The sequence below is a fragment of the Erithacus rubecula genome (genome assembly GCF_903797595.1).
Source record: "Erithacus rubecula genome assembly, contig: scaffold_176_arrow_ctg1, whole genome shotgun sequence".
NCBI classification, from domain to species: Eukaryota; Metazoa; Chordata; class Aves; order Passeriformes; family Muscicapidae; genus Erithacus; species Erithacus rubecula.
In genome coordinates this window covers 104691-123645 of record NW_027636133.1, presented here as the reverse complement: position 1 = coordinate 123645, position 18955 = coordinate 104691, and the positions used below count along the sequence as shown (strand labels likewise).

The window sequence follows — 18955 nt, the reverse complement described above, 5'->3', positions numbered from 1 at the left end:
TCATCCAACCACGATCCATTGTTTCTTTTAATTGGATTTGTTCAATCTGTCCATTTTTGAAGTTGATTGTGGATGGACACTGAATGGTCAGACAAGTTTATACAACAGAGTCTTTCTAAATCCTCCCAATCATGCCCATGTGCCAGTTAAAGAAAATCCATGGTGGCTCTGTGACATTTCATGTCTGACAGGACTGGCATCTATCATTATGTCCCCAATTGCAATGGAAGTAGCACTGGCTTCCTTACTCAGCCAACTCCCCACTTGGTAGAATTCAATTAATGTCTCTCCTGAGACAACTTGAGACAGAAATAAAGGTGCCATCACTTGTTTTGCATGGCCCCAGGGTTTGAAATTGCTATTCCAGTTTTTTTATAAAGATGGGCAAATCTTTTTTCTCTATTTCAAACCTACCCCATTCCAGCGACTCCCAAAACCAATCCCCTCAGACCCCAAAACCACCCCAAAGAGCCCCAACACCCCAAAAATCACTCTCAAGAACAACCCCTAAAGCCCCAGTACACCTCCAAACCAGTTCCCCCCATTGCAGGGATCCCCAAATCCCCCTAAAACCCCCTCAAGGACCCCCTCAATCACCCCAAGGACACCCCAAAAATCCGATTACACCACTAAACCAATTCCACTCATTCCTGGTATCCCCTACAACTCCAAAGACTCCCTCAGACCATCTAAAACACCTCCAGAAATCCCAAAAATGACCTCTCCCATTGAAGGGGTACCCCAAAAACATTCAGGACTCCCCTAAATCAAATCTGGCCCATTCCAGGAATTCCCTAAACCACGCTGAAGACCCCAGAATCAGCCCAAGAAACTCTAAAAAGCCCCAGGACTCCCCCAGACCAAATCCCCCAATTCCAGAACACCCCTCAACCACCAAAACCATCCCAGCACCACAAAAACCACTCCATGGAAACCCCCAAAACACCCAGTACCTCCCAAACCAATCGCTCTTATTGCAGGGATCCTGAAATCACCTCAAAAACTCCGCACGCACCCCAAAACCATCTCAAGGACACCCTCAACAATCCGAAGGACACCCCAAAAAGCTCCAGAACCCTCCTAAAACAATCCCCCTCACTCCACGGATCCTTAAAAAATCCCAAAGGCCTCCTCAGACCAGAAATGCTTCACGTCCCCACTGAACCAAATCTCATTATTTCAGGACATCCCTAAACAACCTCAAACATCCCCAGCATCCCAAAATCATCCCGAAAGCAGCACCCCCACTCCGACCCCCCCACATTCCAGGGATTCCCCTCAGGGATTTCCGCCTCACAAATCCCCGCCGCGGCCCCTCAGGAGCACCTGGCTGGGATCGGCCGCCGCTCCCGCAGGAATTCCGCTTCCCAGCGCTTCAGCAGCACCTTCAGCTCCTGCTGCCGCTCCATGGCTGCGAGAACCGGGATCGGGGATCAGGGATCGAAGATCTTGGATCGGGATGAGGGATCGGGATTTAGGGAGACTCGGTGGTGACCGCAGAGTCGCTTCAGAACGAACCTCCGGCTCGCTCTAAGCGCTAGCCAATAGGAAAGCAGGGACTAGTGATTGACAGCGAAACGAACCAATGGAATGGCAGACGTCAAAGCGTTTGCCCTCAACGCTGTTGATCCAATGAGAATGAAATAAAACAATGATTGACAGCTGTAAGATCGAATTAATTCGCCTCCAGGGCGGGTCTCGCGCACTGAGTGGTTGCGACAAAGCGCAGAAACGAAAGTGAAGGTTCCGCACGGGCTGGGGCGAGCTGGGGCTGCGGGCGGGCGGTGAGTGTGGGGGAGCCGCCTTGGGGGGGCGGCAGGGCCGGCTCAGGGGACTTTGGGATAATTTTGGGATCCCTGTGGGAATTTCTAGATTCTCGGATGGGTTTGGTGTCCTTGGGGAATTTGGGGGTGGCCCTGGTGAGGTAGGGGTACTAGGGCACCCTCTTTTTAGGGAGCAGCTCCGGGGGCACCCTCATAACACTGCCCCAGACCTTCTCCCACAGCTTCCCTTTTCTTCGGGATATCCCTGGATTCGGAGATTCCCGGGAATTCACCCCTGGTGGTTCTGCATCCTGAAGCTCGGAAAATTCCCTGTAATCCACAAAATACTTGTAAGAGTAGGTATGTGTTTATTCAGTGTTGAGGTGCATGGGGGATGGCTCCTCCAAAACCATGCACACCTTTGGCAACCTGCACCTCTTCTTTTATTCTCTACAAACTGGGACTACACAATACGCCTAATACACATTCATTGCCTGTCTGTGCTTCACATTAAAATTAACTCCACGTCTCTTTCTTTCTGTGCATTGTTCCTTTTTGTTCGCTCTGGTGTTCATATGGGGGTGTTTGGAATGAATTAAATAGAATTGCTCTATATCCATGATATGTTGTTGGCTCTTTGCAAGTATTTGGATAAATGCTATATGTATATGTAAAATAGCATTTCTATATGGATATAATCTTGGTTAATAGTGAAAGTTACACATAAGTTTTTTAGAGATAGTATGCTTAAACTAGTACTATTTTTTAGAGATCGTATGCTTAGTCAAAGATAACACCCTGTGAACATGTGATGGGGACCCCTGCAGCTGGCAAGACAATTATCAACATTTACCGGCTGGACCACCACCAAAATTAAAAGGGATGGGAAGAATAAAACCACAAGCCAAGAAACACACATGCTCTAAAAAGGGGGACCCAAGGAATGGCCATGCTAAACAGTTCCCAGAAATAGTTGACTATGCATGAGGGTCTATAAATATGCAACAAAGGGATGGGTTGTAAAACATATTTAAAGGGGTGTTCCCAAAGCAGCAGCGGTGTGCTCTTGGCAGCACGCCAAGCACATGCCTGTTTTAACCCTTTGCTTTATGTATGTCTCCTATTGTCTTTTTTATTAAACCTTTTAATTCTCCCAAAACAGTGAACCGTGTTTTTCACAGTATTCTTCTTAGATGGAATTTTCACTTTGCCTCTTTGCTCATGCTCTCTTTTTCTTCCTTTGGTTATCATCTGGACTTTGATACCAGTTTTCATGGTTTCAGGGGTCTGAGGACTCCCTTATCCTGTGGTGCCTTTGTCCTTGCATCCTGTCTGTGCACTCCAGCTCTTGACCTCACCTTGTAGCCTTGCTGTGCTTCTGTTCTTGTCAGCGCTGTAAATTACAGTAAACACACAGTTATGTCAGCCCCCTTTTAGTCAAAGCATTTCTTGATGCTTGATTCTTAATTCTCAATTTCTCTGTCTCAGGGCTCCCCCCCCAATTTCACCTAGTTCCCACAGCTCCCCAGAATCCATGGATTCCCTGGCTTTACTCTGCGCCCGCCGTGTTGTTGCCCAGCGCCCTCTTCCCGCCCTTCCTGCCCATCTCTATCCCGTCCTTTTCCAAGTGGCATTCCTGGATGGAAGACTTGGGGTCCTGCAGGATTTGGTGGCCACTTGGCCTTTCCCGGAGCTCCGCTTCCAGCGGCTCCTGGGGTGCCCAGAGATGCACCATTATGATACCGGCATCAAATGTGTCCAGGCTGTCATCCAGGGCGTGGTGGCGCAGCTCCGGCGGGAGCTGGAAGAGCCTGGCTGCGATTTCAGGTGGGTTCTGGGAATTCCAGCATGGCCACAACCTCCAATTCCTCCAGTTCTTCCATCCGCCCTTGTGGGTTTTCCTGATGGGTTATTCCTGTTTTCTCAGCCTGCGCGTGCTGGACATGACCAGACTCCGGCATTGCGAGTCCTGCCACATTCTCACCGCAATGGACCTCTGGTCCTCCAGCGAGGATTTGGCCAAGGCTTGCACGGAGGTGTTCAAGCACCAGCAGGAATTCCAGAGGCGCAGATCCAAGCACCATGAAGCCTGCACCGGAGATGACACGGCCACAGCAGCTCTGCAGTGTCTAGGTGTGGACATCTACACCGACCTGCGCGTCACTACATGGTCCTTTGGGATCCTGCGTGACACGCTCCAGACTGGAGCCGCCGGCCTGCTGCGTCTCAAATGCCGCGAACTCTACGCATACTGCATGTCGGTATCCGATATAGTGACTTTGTTGGAATATCTGGATCCATCCTGTCTGCGGAGGGTGGAACTGTGCTGGAATGATTTTGGATTGACCGGGCTCTCGATGATCCTGCCACACCTCTTGTGCCTCCCGGAGCTGCGCAGCCTCAAGTTCCAGTGCAGAAACGTGGACGTGTGGCACCTGACGCCGGAATCAGCAATGACAATCCGCTGTGTGGCCTGGCAGCTGGGAATGCTGCCCAGTCTCCAGGAGCTCAACCTGGAATTTTCCTGGCTCTCTGGGAATCTGCACCAAATTCTCTGGTGAGTTCCCCAGAGTGGGACCTTCACGCTCCAAGGGGATTCCCAGGGGTTGGGCTTGGAGATCTTGGGGTCTTTTCTAACCTGAGTGATCTCATGTTTCCAGGATTTCATTATCCCAACATTCCCACGATTCCGTTATTCCAATAGTTTTTGACTCCATTGTCCCATAGGTCCATGATCCCGCAATTCTGTGACTCTCAAAGGCTGAACTTCAGTATCTCAGAGGTCTTCTCCAACCTTAGTGATCCCATGATTTCAGGATTTCATTATCTTAATAATCCCATGATTCCATTATACTAATCCTGATTCCAGAATTCTCGCAGTTTGGGCTTGATGGTCCCTGAGATCTTTTCTAACCTTAGTAAACCCAGGTTCCCCCAATATCATTATTCCAATAGTCCAGAACTCCATGATTCCATGATCCCATAAGTCCTTCATTCCAGTATTACCAAAAGTAGGACTTGATGATCCTGAAACCTCTTCCAAACTTTAATGGTTCCACGATTGTGTAATTCCATGATTCCATAATTCCATGACTCCCTTATCCCAATATCCAATTATCCCGTTATTCTAAACCTCTGTGATTCTAAGACGCTGTAACTCAACAATTCCAGATTCTCAGGCTCCATGATCCATAATCCCAGGACTGTCAAAGCCTGAACGTCACGATCTCAGAGATTTTGCACAACCTCAGGAATTCCATTGATTCCATGATTCCATGACCACATCATTCCAAAATCCCAGGATTCTCAGGTGTCAAACTCGATGTTCTTGGAGCTCCTTCCCAATCTCACCCATGTCACAATGCCACGACTCCTGGGATGCAATCCCAGCTCTCATTCCCTGCTTTTCCCCCAGGAATCCCGACATTTCCAGCACCCACCAATCCTCCCTTGGGCCTCACCTCTCCCTTTTCCCTCCTGCCAGTGAACTCCAGGCTCCATTGGAAAGCTTGGATTTGAGCTACTGCTCCCTCCTTCCCCCCGACCCTCGCCTTCCTCTCCCAAAGCTTCCACGCTCCAGCTCTCAAAAGGTTGGATCTGAGTGGCAACGACATCTCCCAAGGCCTCCTGGAGCCGCTCCAGCTGCTCCTGGAGAAAACCTCGGCCATCGCTGCTGCACCTGGATCTCACGGATTGTGACATGGCCGATTCCCACCTGGAGGCGCTGCTTCCGACGCTCCTGCGCTGCTCCCGCCTGCGCTTCCTGGGACTCCGTGACAATCCCCTGTCCATGGCCACAATCAAGAATCTACTACAGAAAACCTTGGAGTTCCTGCATCTTGACTTGTTCCTGTATCCCCTCCCCCTGGATTGCTACATGTGGGACTGGCCAGAATTTGATTGGGATTTATTTGATGAGTCTGTGGATGAGGAGCTTTTGTCGGCAGCTGAGGCGGAGATTTCCCAGCTGCTGGTGGATTCTGGGAGAAGTGACCTCATCTGGACTGACAAACCCTACAGCCACGAAGCCCCAGACTACTTCTCCTTGTGATTAAGTAAAAGCTCGAAGCCTCCATTGTGAAAAAGCGCTGCTGCCTCTTTCCCGAAATCCACGTTTTCCACCTTATCCTGGTGCCTCATTCCAGTGGATTTTTCCTTTCATATTGGTGCTTTTCTATGACGATTGAGAGAGACACATGGACTACTGAGTTGTGCTCAGAATCCCAATTTTACTGTGAGCTACATATGCTCATATGCCCTTTTCAGGAAAGCCAGTAATTTTTTACTACATTTATTGGGTAAACTTCACACAGATAACTTCACATTTCTTTACATTTCTATTTAGTTAAATTCTCTTTCCTGTCGCCAGTCTTGATCCGATCATCTTGTAATTTTAAAAGCTCTGTTAGCTCTTGCCAAGATATCTTGGTTAACAAACTGCATTTGCTAATTAAATCTACAGTGCTATCAGTCTCAGTCACCACACTGCCTGGTTTCGTTTGTTTTCTACCTCATCCTGTTATTTTTCTCGACTATACCAAGATGTTGCCCTGGTTTTGTTCTTTTCTGCCAGGTTTTGAGGTTTTTCCTCCCCATCCTGAGAGTTTTCCTCTCATCATGATATTTTCCCCCCCATCCCAGTATTTTGCTGCCTCATCCCAGTATTTTTTCCTCCATTTCATTAGTTTTCAGCCCATCTTGGTATTTTTCTGCCACATCCGTGCTGGAGGGATTGAGGAAAAGCTGGGAAAGAGTGAATTGGGGGAGGGAAAGTTGGATTTGCGGTCCTGTGATCCTGCTGAGATCCCATTGGGAATAAACTCATTCTACTGCGAATCCTGAGGCGGTGGTGCCTGGATGGGATTTGCTGGGGGATCTTTCCCGATCCTTATCCCGATCCATGAATCCTCCATGATTTCCTTCATTTCCACCTCATTTTTGAGTTTTTCCATCTAATCCTAGTAGTTGTCCGCCTTATTCTGGGGTCTTTTCACTTTTTACCACTGTTTTTTTGCCTCAATTTGGCAGGTTTGGCATCCTGGTGCTTTTCCAACTTTTCCCAGTGTTTTTTCCACCTCATTTTTCCCTTTTCTATTTCTCTGATTTCTGTTTTCCACCTCATGTCAGGATTTCCCCCCATTTCATTTTCCATTTCCCTTCATTACCTCATTTTTGTTGTTTTCTATCTAATTTCTTTTTTTTTCCCCCTTCTCCCAATATTTTACCTCTTTCCTGGTGTTTTTCCTTTTAATTTTGGTATTTTGATCCTTCTTCCGTTGCTTTCCCACCTTTTTTCATTTTTGTATTTTCCTCCTCATCCCAGTGTTTTTCTGCCAAGTCCTGGTGCTTTCCCCCTCACTTTCATGGGGTTTTTCCTCATGTCAGTGGCTTTCCCTTCATCCTGGTATTTTTCCCCTCACTTTGGTCTTTTATCACCTCATTCCAGTGGTTTTCCACTGAAGTTTAGTATTTTGGGCCTTATTCTGTTGATTTTTTTCCCTCACCTCTGGTGCTTTTCCACCTCATTTCTCTTTTTTCATCCTCATTGAGAAGTTTTCCACCTCACTTTGGTGTTTTCCCCTCATTTTATAACACCCATATTTTCTCACCTCACTTTGTTGCTTTTTTCTGCCACATTTACATTTTTTTTCCCTTCATCGTGGTACATTTTCCCTCATCCCAATATTTTTTCACCCTTTCCTATGTGTTTTTGTAGCAGATCCTGGTGCTTTTTTCGTCATCCTGGTATTTTTCCAGCTCATTTCCCAACCTTTTCTCTCATCTCGCTGCTTCTCCCAGTGCCTCTGGGGCCCTAGAGAGAAAATGGTGGGAAACTGAGAGGGTGGAGGGGGGGCATCTATAGGGGATCTATGAGGGCACACAGCACCAAGAGCTGCCCATAGGGGAGTTTTACAGGGTTATTGAAGCTCTGTAGGACTGTGAGACTGTATAGGGAACCTGGGGGGTCTATAAGGCAATCTGAGGGGATCTATAGGCCTGGAGATCAGTAGGTGCCCCTATAGTGGTGGGACAGCCGACTTCCAGCCCCTCTCCTTCGTCTTCTCCTTCCCCTAGACCATTTTCCCCCCGCAGCACCCGAGGTGCGCACACATTCCGCTCCCCATTGGCCACATCCGGGTGGCGCCGGTGGCGCTGCTGTCGCTGTCGCCTGTCGCGACAGGGAGGTGGCCCGGCCGTGCCGGGGGTCGCCGGTGGCTGTCGCCATCAGGGTGGGGACCCCGGTACCTGCAGGGACATCGGCCGGGGCCTGGAACACGAGAGTGTTTTTATTACCTGGATCACAATGGACAGGTCAGGGGATATGGATAGGTTTATATTTGTTATGGAGGTTTTGAAGATTCAAAAATCCCTACATTTCCCCTAAAAGTCACTGTAGGTTTCCTGCGGACTCGCCTTGAGATCATCCTGGAAGAGAAAAATGGCCTGGAATTGAGGATTTAGGGATTATGGGGGATTTGGTGTGCTTTTGGGATTTGGGGTTTCAGGGCATGGGGTGTGTGGGAGTTGGGATTTTTTCAGGATTTGAGGATTTTTGGAATTTTGGGTATTTCTATTTTTTATGGTTTTTTATGCCAGTTGAATATGGGATTTGGGATTGTTGGTGGGGGTTTGTTTTTGACGGGATTAGAGGTTTTTGGGGGCTTTGGCTTTTTTGAAATTTTGGGTTTTTTGGGATTTGAGGGTGTTTTCACACAATCACTGGATTGGAAGAAACTTTCAAGATCATTTAGTCCAACCCCTTCCCTCGTACCTTAACAAAATCCTGCCACTGAGTGCCACATCCAGACGTTTTCTAAACATATCCAGGGATGGCGACACCACCACCTCTCCAGGCAGACCATTCCAGTACTTGATCACTTTCCGTGGAAAAGTTTTTCCTATTTCCTAACCTAATTTCCTCTTGACACAAGTTGAGACTGTGTCCTCTGCTTCCCTTAGTTGCTGCCTGGAGAAAGAGACCAACCCCACCTGAGCACAGCCACCTTTCAGGGAGCTGTAGAGAGTGAGAAGGTCACCCCTGAGTCTCCTTTTCTCCAGGCTCAACAAGCCCAGCTCCCTCAGCCGTTCCTCACAGGGTTTGTGTTCCAGCCCCTCACCAGCCTCGTTGCCTCCTCTGGACGCGCTCGAGCGTCTCAACGTCCTTCCCAAACTGAGGGGCCACAACTGGACACAGCACTCAAGGTGTGGCCTCACCAGTGCTGAGTCCAGGGCAAGAATGACCTCCCTGCTCCTGCTGGCCACACCATTCCTGATCCAGGGGCCATTGGCCTTCTTGGCCCCCAGGGCACTCTGCTGGCTCATGTCCAGCTGCTGTCCATCAGTGTCCCCAGTTTCTGCCTGGGCACTGTCCAGCCACATGATAGATGTTATCATTCACACCATCACAATCAGAAGCCAACTATTTCCTGATTACAGTTAACTGGAAGCGTTTTTTGGCCTATCAGCTTTTGTCACATCCTGCTGTCAAATGCCTTAAAGACAATCATCTGAAATCACCCTTCCTGGGTTCCATGGCAGTGCATCTTTCATAATTCTATTTCTCCAAAGTATCCACTCTGATTTGCAATTCTATCCTTTGAAACTTCTTTCTAGCTCCATTTCTCTCTCAACAATATCTGTCCTACTCCATGGCATGTCTAAATCAGCATTTCTTATCTCCAAGTTTGCACACAGATGCACACAGTGTGAGCATTCTGTCAGTCCCTGAGAACTCTCTATAAATCCATTTCCCGCATTTCCCTCTCTGTCTCAAACACAAAACACTTCTTGGATGCTATTGTTAATTATTCACCATGCACAATGAAGTGCACAAGCACTATCCCTATAATTGTCGCTATAACAATGCCTGCATATAAAGCTAATTTGCAAAGCTCCTTTAACCAAGCTGCAAAACGCCCTCCTTCAAACAAGTCCTGTAACCAGGATGCATAGTTTGTTTTAATTGTATTTGCTCACTCTCTTAGGTTTTGAAGTTGGTTGTGGATGGACACTGAATGGTCAGATAAGTTTATACAACACAATCTTTCTAAATCCTCACAACTACACCCATGTGCCAGTAAAAGAAAATCGATGCCAGCTCTGTTCTCAAAGATTTCATGTCTGACAGGACTGACATCTGTCATCCTGTCAACTAATTGCAATGGAAGCAGCATTGGCTTCCTCATTCAGCCAACTCCCCACTCTGTAGAATTAATTTTAATGCCTCACCTGAGGCAAGCTGAGGCAGCAATAAAGCTGATGTGAGTCGTTTTGTATGGCCCCAGGGTTTGAAATTCCTATTACGGTTTTCTTTATAAAGATGGGAAAATGTTTTTTCTTTATTTCAAACCTGCCCCATTTCAGCAACTCTCAAAACCAACCACTTCAGACCCCAAAACCACCCCAAAGACCCCCCAGTAACCCAAAAACCTCTCTCAAGAACAACCCAAAAATCCCCAGTACTTCCCCAAAGCAGTTTCCCTCATTGCAGGGATCCCCAAATCCCCCCTAAAACCCCCTTTGGTACCGCAAAAACAATTCAAGGATCCACTCAACCACCCCAAGCACAGCCCAAAAAATCCAAAGTCACCCCTAAACCCATTCCCCTCATTCCAGGTATCCCCTACAACTCCAAAGACTCCCTCAGACCCCCTAAAACATCTCAGAAAATCCCAAAAATGAGCTCTCCCATTGAAGGGACACCCCGAAAACGTCCAGGACCCCTCTAAACCAAATCTACCCATTCCAGGGACTCCTTAAACCACCCCAAAGACCCCAAAGCCAGCCTAAGGACACCCCGAAAAGCCCCAGGACTCCCCTAAAATAATTCCCCCAACTGCAGGACACCCCTAAATCACCAAAACCACCCCAGCACCACAAAAACCACTCCTTGCACACCCCAAAAACACCCAGTACCCCCCAAAACATTCCCTCTCATTGCGAGCATCCTGAAATCGCCTCAAAAACTCCTCACGCACCCCAAAAGCACCTCAAGGACACCAACAACAACCCCAAGGAAACCCCAAAATATCCTGGGTCGCCGTAAGTCAATCCCACTCATTCCAGGGATCGCCAAACTAACCCAAAGTTCTTCTCTGACCAAAAAATCACCCCAAAAGCACACAAGCACAGAAAAAAAAAAACCACTCTCAGGGACACCACAAAATCCTCAGGACCGCCGTGAACCAAATCTCCCCATTCCAGGGAGATTTAAAACCCTAAACCACCCCAAAGGCCCCCAGCACTCCACAATCATCCCGGGGTCCCGAAAACCAGCATCCCCCAATTCCGGGGATTGCCCTCAGGGATTTCCCCCCTCACAAATCCCCGCCGCGGCCCGTCAGGAGCACCTGGCTGGGATTTTTCCGCCGTTCCCGCAGGAATTCCGCTTCCCAGCGCTTCAGCAGCACCTTCAGCTCCTGCTGCCGCTCCATGGCGACGGGAACTGGGATCGGGGATCCGGGATCGGGATCAGGGTTCAGGATCGAAGACCTTGGATTGCAATGAGGGACCGGAGAGTCGGTGGGGAACCCAGAGTCAGCTCAGAGCGAAGCTCCGGCTCCGGCCGAGCGTTAGCCAATAGGAAAGCAGGGAATAGTGATTGACAGAGAAAGGATCCAATGGAAATGCGAAATGACAAAGCGTTTGCCCGCGACGCCATTGAGCCAATGACAATTCAATAAAACAATGACAGGCAGCTGTAAAATCGAATTAATTCGCCTCCAGGGTGGGACTCGCGCACTGAGTGGCTGCGACAACTCGCGAACACGAAAGTGAAAGTTCCGTACGGGCTGCGGCCGAGTTGGGGCTGCGGGCGGGCGGTGAGTGGGATAATTTTGGGATCCCTGTGGGAATTTCGAGATTCTCGGAGTGGCTTGAGATCCTTGGGGGATTTTGGGGTGGCCCTGGTGGGGTGGGGGTACTCCCGGACCCCCTTTTTAAGAAGCAGTTCTGGGGTACCCTGACAATACCGCCCCCACCTTCTCCCACAGCTTCCCTTTTCTTCGGGATTTCCTTGCTTTCGGAGTTTTCCTGGAATTCTCCCCTGGTGCTTTCGCATCCTGGGGCTGAAGCGTAGAAAAACCCATAAAAGAAATTATAAGAGTAGGTATGTATTTATTGAGCACTGAAGTGCATGGGGGATAGCTCCTCCAGAACCATGCACACCTTTGGCAACCTCTGGTTTTATTCTCTACAGACTGGGTCTACACAATGCGCCAAATACACATTCATTGCCTGTCTCTGCTACACAGTAAAATTAGCTGCACTCCTCTACACCGCTGAGCATTGCACCTTGTACGCTCTGGTGTTCACCTGAGGGTTTTGACATGAAATAAATACTCTTCCTCTCAGATGAACTTTACACCTTGCCTCCTTGTCCATGCTCTCTTTTTTGTCCTTTGGTCATCTTCAGAACGTTGATATCAGTTTTCCTGGTTCCAGGGTTTTGTGCCTTTTTCCTTGCATCCTGTCTGTGCACTACAGCTCTTGACCTCACCTTGTAGCCTTGCTGTGCTTCTGTTCTTGTCAGCACTGTAAATTACAGTAAAAACACACTTTTGCCAGCACCCTTTTAGTCAAAGCATTTCTTGATTCTTAATTCTCAATTTTTCTGTCTCAGGGGTCACCCCAATTTCACCTAATTCCTACAGAGCCCCAGAATCCATGGATTCTCTCCGTTTCCTCTGTGCCCGCCGCATCGTCGCCCAGCGCCCTCTTCCCGACATTCCTACCCGTCTCTATCCCATCCTTTTCCAAGTGGCATTCCTGGATGGAAGACCTCTGGCCCTGCATGATTTGGTGGCTGCTTGGCCATTCCCTGAGCTCAACCTCCAGCAGCTTGTGGGGCATCTGGAGATGCGCAGGGATCATCCCGGCACTGGCTGCGTCCAGGCCGTCATCGAGGCTGTGGTGGAGCAGCTCCGACAGCAGCTGGAAGAGCCCGGCCGCCAATCCAGGTGAGTTTTGTGAATTCCAGCATGGCCACAGCCTCCAATATCTCCAGGTATTTTGAAGGTTTCTTCCTATTTTTTGCAGCAGGTGCCAGCTGCGTGTGCTGGATATCACTGGACTCTCAGATTCCGTGTCCAGTGACACTGCTGAGGGGTTGACCTCCTGGTCCAGAACTCAGGGTTTGGCTGAGGCTTGTGTGGAGTTGTCCAGGCTCCAGCAGCAATTCCAGAGGTGTGGATCCAAGCAGCACAAAGGATGCTCTGGAGCCACCACAGCCGAGGCTGCTCCGCAGCACCCGGGCGTGGATGTCCACGCTGACCTGGTTGTTGATATAGGGTGCTATGGGATCCTGCGCGATGCGCTCCAGATCGGAGCCACCGGCCTGCTGCGCCTCAAGTGCCGCGAGTTCCAAACAAAGCTCATCTCAGCGTTGGAGATTGTGATTTTGTTGGAATCTCTGGATCCATCCTGTCTGCGGAGGGTGGATCTGTGCATTTTGGGCTTTGGTGATTTTGGGCTCTCGTTGATCCTGCCACACCTCTCACGCTTCCCAGAGCTGCGTGGCCTCAAGCTCTGGCACATGGACAGGCAGCACCTGATGACTGAATTGGCCATGCATCCCGGCCTCTGGGCGATCATCTGGGGACCTCCCCAGCTCCCTGGGAATCTGAGCCAAATCCTCTGGTAAGTTCCCCATGGACCGTCACCTTCTCTCCTATGGGGGCATTTCCAAGGGTTGGGCTCAAGGATCTTGGGGGTCTAGCTGAATGATCCTGTGATACCACGATTTCATTATCCCGATATTCCCATTATTCTGTTATCTGAACAGTTTGTGACTCCATTGTCCCAAAAATCCATGATCCCAGAATTCCGTGATTCCAGGATTCCCAAAGGCTGAACTTCAGGATCTTGGATGTCTTTTCCAATCTTAGTGACCTCATGATTCCACGGTTTTGTTATGCCAATATTCCCATGATCTCATGATTCTTTTATCCCAGTAGTTCGTGACTCAACATTTCCATTACCCCATAAACTCATTATCCCAAAATTCCTTATTTCCAGGATTCCCAAAGTTTGGGCTCAATGGGTCTTGAGGGACTTTTCCAGCCTGAAGGATCCATTGATTCTAGGAATTCATTATCCGATGTTCCCATGACCCTCTGATTCTGTGATCCCAATAGCTCATGACTCAATGATTCTGTCATCCCATAATTCCAGGATTCCCAAAGGCTGAACTTCATGATCTTGGAGATCTTCTCCAATCTTATTGACCCCATGATTCCCGGATATCATAAGCCTAATAGTCCCATGATTCCATTATCCCATTTCTTGATTCCAGAATTCCCAAAATTTGTGCTCGGTGGTCCTTGAGATATTTTCCAACCTTAGTGATTCCAGGTTCCCATGATCCCATTATCCCAATACCCCAGAACTCTGTGATTCCATGATCCCATAATTCCTTGATTCCAGGATTCTCAAAGGTTCCTGAAACTTTTTCCAGCGTTAATGGCTCTGTGATCCCATAACTCCATGGTCCCATAATTCCAAAACTCTATGATCCCAAGGTCCTGTAGGTCCACAATTCCCGAGCTCATTGATCCAATAGTCCCAGGATTCTCAAATCTTGGAGATTTTGCCCAACCTCAGTGATGCCATTATTTCATGATTCCATGACCCCATCATTCCAATACCCCAGGATTTTCAGGGGTCAAACTCAATGTTTTTGGAGCTCCTCCCCAACCTCACCCATCCCACAATCCCATGACTCCACAGAAGCAATCCCAGCTCTCATTGCCCATAATTCCCTCAGGACTTCTTACATTTCCAGCTCCCACTAATCCTCCCTTGGGCCTCACCTCTCCCTTTTCCCTCCCACCAGTGACCTGCAGGCTCCGTTAGAAAGCTTGGAATTGCCCTTCTGTGGCCTCCTTCCCGTCGACCTCACCTTCCTCTCCCAAAGCATCCACGCTCTGGCCCTCAAAAGGTTGGATCTGAGAGGCCTCAATGTCTCCCAAGGCCTCCTGGATCTGCTCCAGCTGCTCCTGGAGAAAACCTCGACCTCGCTGCTGCACCTGGATCTCGCGCATTGCTGCATGGGTGATTCCGACCTGGCCGTGCTGCTCCCGACGCTCCTGCGCTGCTCCCGCCTGCGCTTCCTGCGACTCTACCGCAATCCCCTGTCCAAGGCTGCGATCAAGGATCTGCTCCAGAAAACCTTGGAGCTGCCGGATCTCCAGCTGGTCGTGTATCCCACCCCCCTGGATTGCCACACGTTGGACCCATCAGAATTCGATTTGGATTTCTTTGATGAGCATGTGGATGAGGAGCTTTTGTCGGCAGCCAGGGCAGAGATTTCCCAGCTACTGGTGAATTCTGGGAGAACCGACCTCGTCTGGACTGACGATCCCAAACACAAAGCCCTGGACTACTTGTTCTTGTGATCTGGGAAAACCTCGGAGGAGGGAAAATCTCACAGCCATCATAAAAAAGCGCTGTCGCCTCCTTCGTTTACTCCAGGTATTTTCCGCCTTATCCTGGTGCTTTTCTGGCACATTCCAGTGGATTTTTTCCTTTTGTTTTGGTGCTTTTCTATTGATGACTGAGAGAGACACAGGGACTACTGACTCGTGCTCAGAATCCCAATTTTACTGTGAGCTACTTATGCTCATTTTCTAACTATGTTTTATTGGTTTGAACTTAACACAGATAAACTTTCTATTTCCTTATATTTCTACTTAGTTAAATTGTCTTTCCTGTCACAGTCTTGATCCAATCTTCATGTAATCTTCAAAGCTCTGTTAGCTCTTGCCAAGACATCTTGGTTATCAAACTGCATTTGCTAATTAAGTCTACAATGCTTTCAATCTAAGTCACTACAGGGCCTGGGTTTGTTTGTTTTCCACCCCAATGTTTTTCCGCCCCATCCCAAGATGTTTCCTTGGTTTTGTAGCTTTTCTGCCGCGTTTCCTTCCCATCCTGATAGTTTCCTCTCATCCTGATATTTTCCCCCTCATTTCAGGATTTTGCTGCCTCATCGCAGTATTTTTCCCTTCGTGTCATTATTTTTCTGCCTCATCCGTGCTGGGCGGATTGAGGGAAAGCCAGGAAAGAATGAATTAGGGAAGGGAAAAGTTGGATTTGGGGTCTTGTTATCCTGCTCTGATCCTGTTGGAAAGAAACTCATCCTATTCCAGATCCCGAGTCTGTCGTGCCCAGATGGGATTTCCTGAAGGATCTTTCCTGATCCTTATCCCGATCTATAAATCCTCCATGATTTTCTTCCTATCAACCTTACTTTGGAGTTTTCCACCTAGTCCTGGTGGTTTTCCACCTCATTCCAGTTTTTCAGTTCTTATTGCTGTTTTTCCATCTCATTTTGGAGCCTGTTGCCTCATCCCAGTGTTTCTCCACCTTTTCCCAGTGTTTTTCCCCCTCATCCGTGTTTCCCCTCCCCATCCCAGTGTTTTTCCACCTCATTTTCTGTTTTCCCCCTCGTCTCAGGATTTCCTCTCATCCCATTCTTTTGCCCCTCATTCCGGTGTTTTCCCCCTTCATTTTGGTTGTTTTCACCTCATTTTGGTGTTTTTTTTTCTCTTCTCCCAATATTTTCCCTCTCATCCTGATGTTTTTCCACCTCATTTGGGTATTTTGGGCCTTATTCCATTGCTTTTCTACCTTTTTTTCATTTTGGTATTTCCCCCCCATCCCAGTGTTGTCCTGCCAAGTCCTGGTGCTTTTCTGCCTCACTTTTGTGGGGTTTTCCTCGTGTCAGTGCCTTTCCCTTCATCCTGGCAGTTTTTCCCTTTAGTTCATATTTTACCACCTCATCCCAGTGATTTTTCACTGAATTGAAGTGTTTTGGACCTTATTCTATTGGTTTTTTGCCTCATTTTTGGTGGTTTTACATCTGATTTCTCTCTTTTCATCCTCATTTTGATGTTTTCCAGCACACTTTGTTGTTTTCCCCCTCATCCCGATATTTTCCCACCTCACTGTGTACTTTTTTCCTGCTCATTTAACCTTTTTTCCCCTCATTCTGGTACTTTTCCCCTTCATCCCACTATTTTTCCATCCCATCCCATGGGTGTTTCCACCTGTTCCTGATATTTTCCTGCCTCATTTTCCAAAATTTTCCAGCATCCCACTGCTTCTCCTGGTGCCTGAGTGTGAATCTTTCTGTCCTTCAATCCATTGGAATGTCAAACCATGCAAGTGTGGCAGCTTTCCCAGGACAATGAATTTCAAAGGCAGCTTGGGCTGGTAACTGTAAGCCTCCCTCACGACCAAAGCCTTCTGTGCTTTTTTGATTGCGGCTTTTGTCTCTGGGGTCAGTTCTCTGGGAGGAACCAGCTCTCTCTCCCCCTTCAATAATTTGACGAGGGGGTCTAGGTCTTCATTGATGAGGTCTAACCAGGGCCTGACCTAGTTCAAAGACCCACACAAGGCATGGAGATCTACTAGGGTTTTGCAATCACTATTGATTTCCAATTTCTGTGGAGCAATGGTCTGTGCAGTGATCTCCAAGCCCAGGTATTTCCAAGGTGGCACCTTTGGACTTGGTCTTCTGCAGTTGGAATCCACCAGAGGTTAAAACTTTAATCACTAGGTCAAGTGTGTGTTGGAGTACAGAGTCATTGGGGCACACAGAATCGTGTCATCCATGTAGTGAAGGATGACGACTTCCCTTTTTTGGCCGCACACCGGGGACAACAACAAGGCCACGTACCACTGGCAGATGGAAGCACTGAACTTCATTCCCTGCGGCAGTACTTTCCAGTGGTAGCGCTTCATTGGCCTTCTCAATTGACAGTAGGAACCGAGAAGGCAAACCATGGGGCATCTTCTGGGTGTAGGGGAATTTGGAAGAAAAAAACGGTCCTTGATGTCCAGGACAGCCAATTGCCAGTTTTGGGGGAGCATCGTTGGGGAAGGTATCCCAGGTTGGAGTGACCCCATGTCCTCAATTACTTTGTTCATTTCCCAGAGGCCATGTTGGAGCCGCCACTTATCCATCCCTGGCTTCTTTATTATGAAGACCGGGGAATTCCAAGGGCTGCTTGCCTCTTCTATGTGGCCTTTGGCCAATTGCTCCTTCACGAGCTCCTCGAGTGTCTTAAGTTTCGCCTTATTTAATGGCCATTGTCCTACCCAAACTGGGATGTCATCCAGAAACATTAACTTATGGGTAGGGCACTCTACAGTGGCTGCCTCTAAAAATACTGGGAAGTCTTAGGGATAACTAATTGGACGCCCCACTGGGACATGGGGTCTCTCCCCTATAGGGGGCACTTATAGTCTGTACCAAACGGATGGACACTGGCCGATTTTCCATCCGGCCCCTCAATTTGTACGATGCTCTTCGAGATTTTTGCCAATATGACCCCTCCTACACCCTGCATTTTGCCAGCCATGGGTTGCAAGTCCTAATGTGAAAGCCACATCTTCTCAGGTATGATGGTCATATTTGCCCCTATGTCAAGCAACCCTTCCATGTGGAGATGGTCTGTTCCACAGGTTAGGCTGCATCCCATAATGGGTTTGTCCTTGCTAACCACTTCTGCCCAGTAGATGCCAGGTGCTTTGTCATCTACTGGGACCTCCGGTGGAATGGCCTGGGTGAGGATTTGCCCCTTGGCCAAATAGAAGGGTGGCTAAGGGCAGCACACCAGGAGAAGGAGGTGAGTTATGTCTCCCTGGACGGTGATGGGAGCCACCTCAATCTCCAGAGGTGCGTGTGCGATGTCCCCAGTAACAAAATACTCGCTGTCCAGCCCTGTGTGATTTATCTTCATTTCTTGTGTGTCGTCCGGCAGTTTCACTCCAGTGGCTGTCCAATGGGTAGACCTGAAAAGAAAAGCTTTGGTAGTCACAAGCCTGAAACGCCCATGAGACTGCCAAACTTTGTCACTACAGTTTTCCTTTTTATTTTTTTTGCTGACCTGCACTCTGCTTCCCTTCCTCCCACTTTTTGTTAGGAAAGAGGCTTTCTCTTTTCTTCTTTGTTGAGTTTGCTGTATTTATATCATGGCGTGGGGCGGGTCCGTGCTCTGATCCTAGTTTTTTTGTTTGTTGGTTGCTTCTCCTTTTTGATTTTTCTTCTTCTGCTGCTGGCTTTGAGAACAGCCTCTGGCGAAGTGTCCTGGCTTCTTACACTGAAAGCAGATGACATGTTGAAGCTGCTCTGGTGACATCTGTTGTCTCTTTAGTCCTGGTGTTACAGTTGTGACAGTTTTTGAGTT

General features: G+C 48.4%; 1 protein-coding gene across 1 annotated transcript; it reads left to right on the top strand.

Moving 5' to 3' along the window:
• Positions 1-1763: 1763 nt before the first annotated feature.
• On the top strand, positions 1764-15379 carry LOC306815632 (leucine-rich repeat-containing protein 14-like). The gene is made up of 4 exons (XM_079332199.1): positions 1764-1784; positions 3285-3590; positions 3691-4320; positions 14596-15379. The coding sequence occupies exons 2-4, from the start codon at positions 3298-3300 to the stop codon at positions 15155-15157; spliced, it is 1485 nt and encodes a 494-aa protein (XP_079188325.1). The 5' UTR covers positions 1764-1784; positions 3285-3297; the 3' UTR covers positions 15158-15379.
• The last annotated feature ends 3576 nt before the right edge of the window (positions 15380-18955 follow it).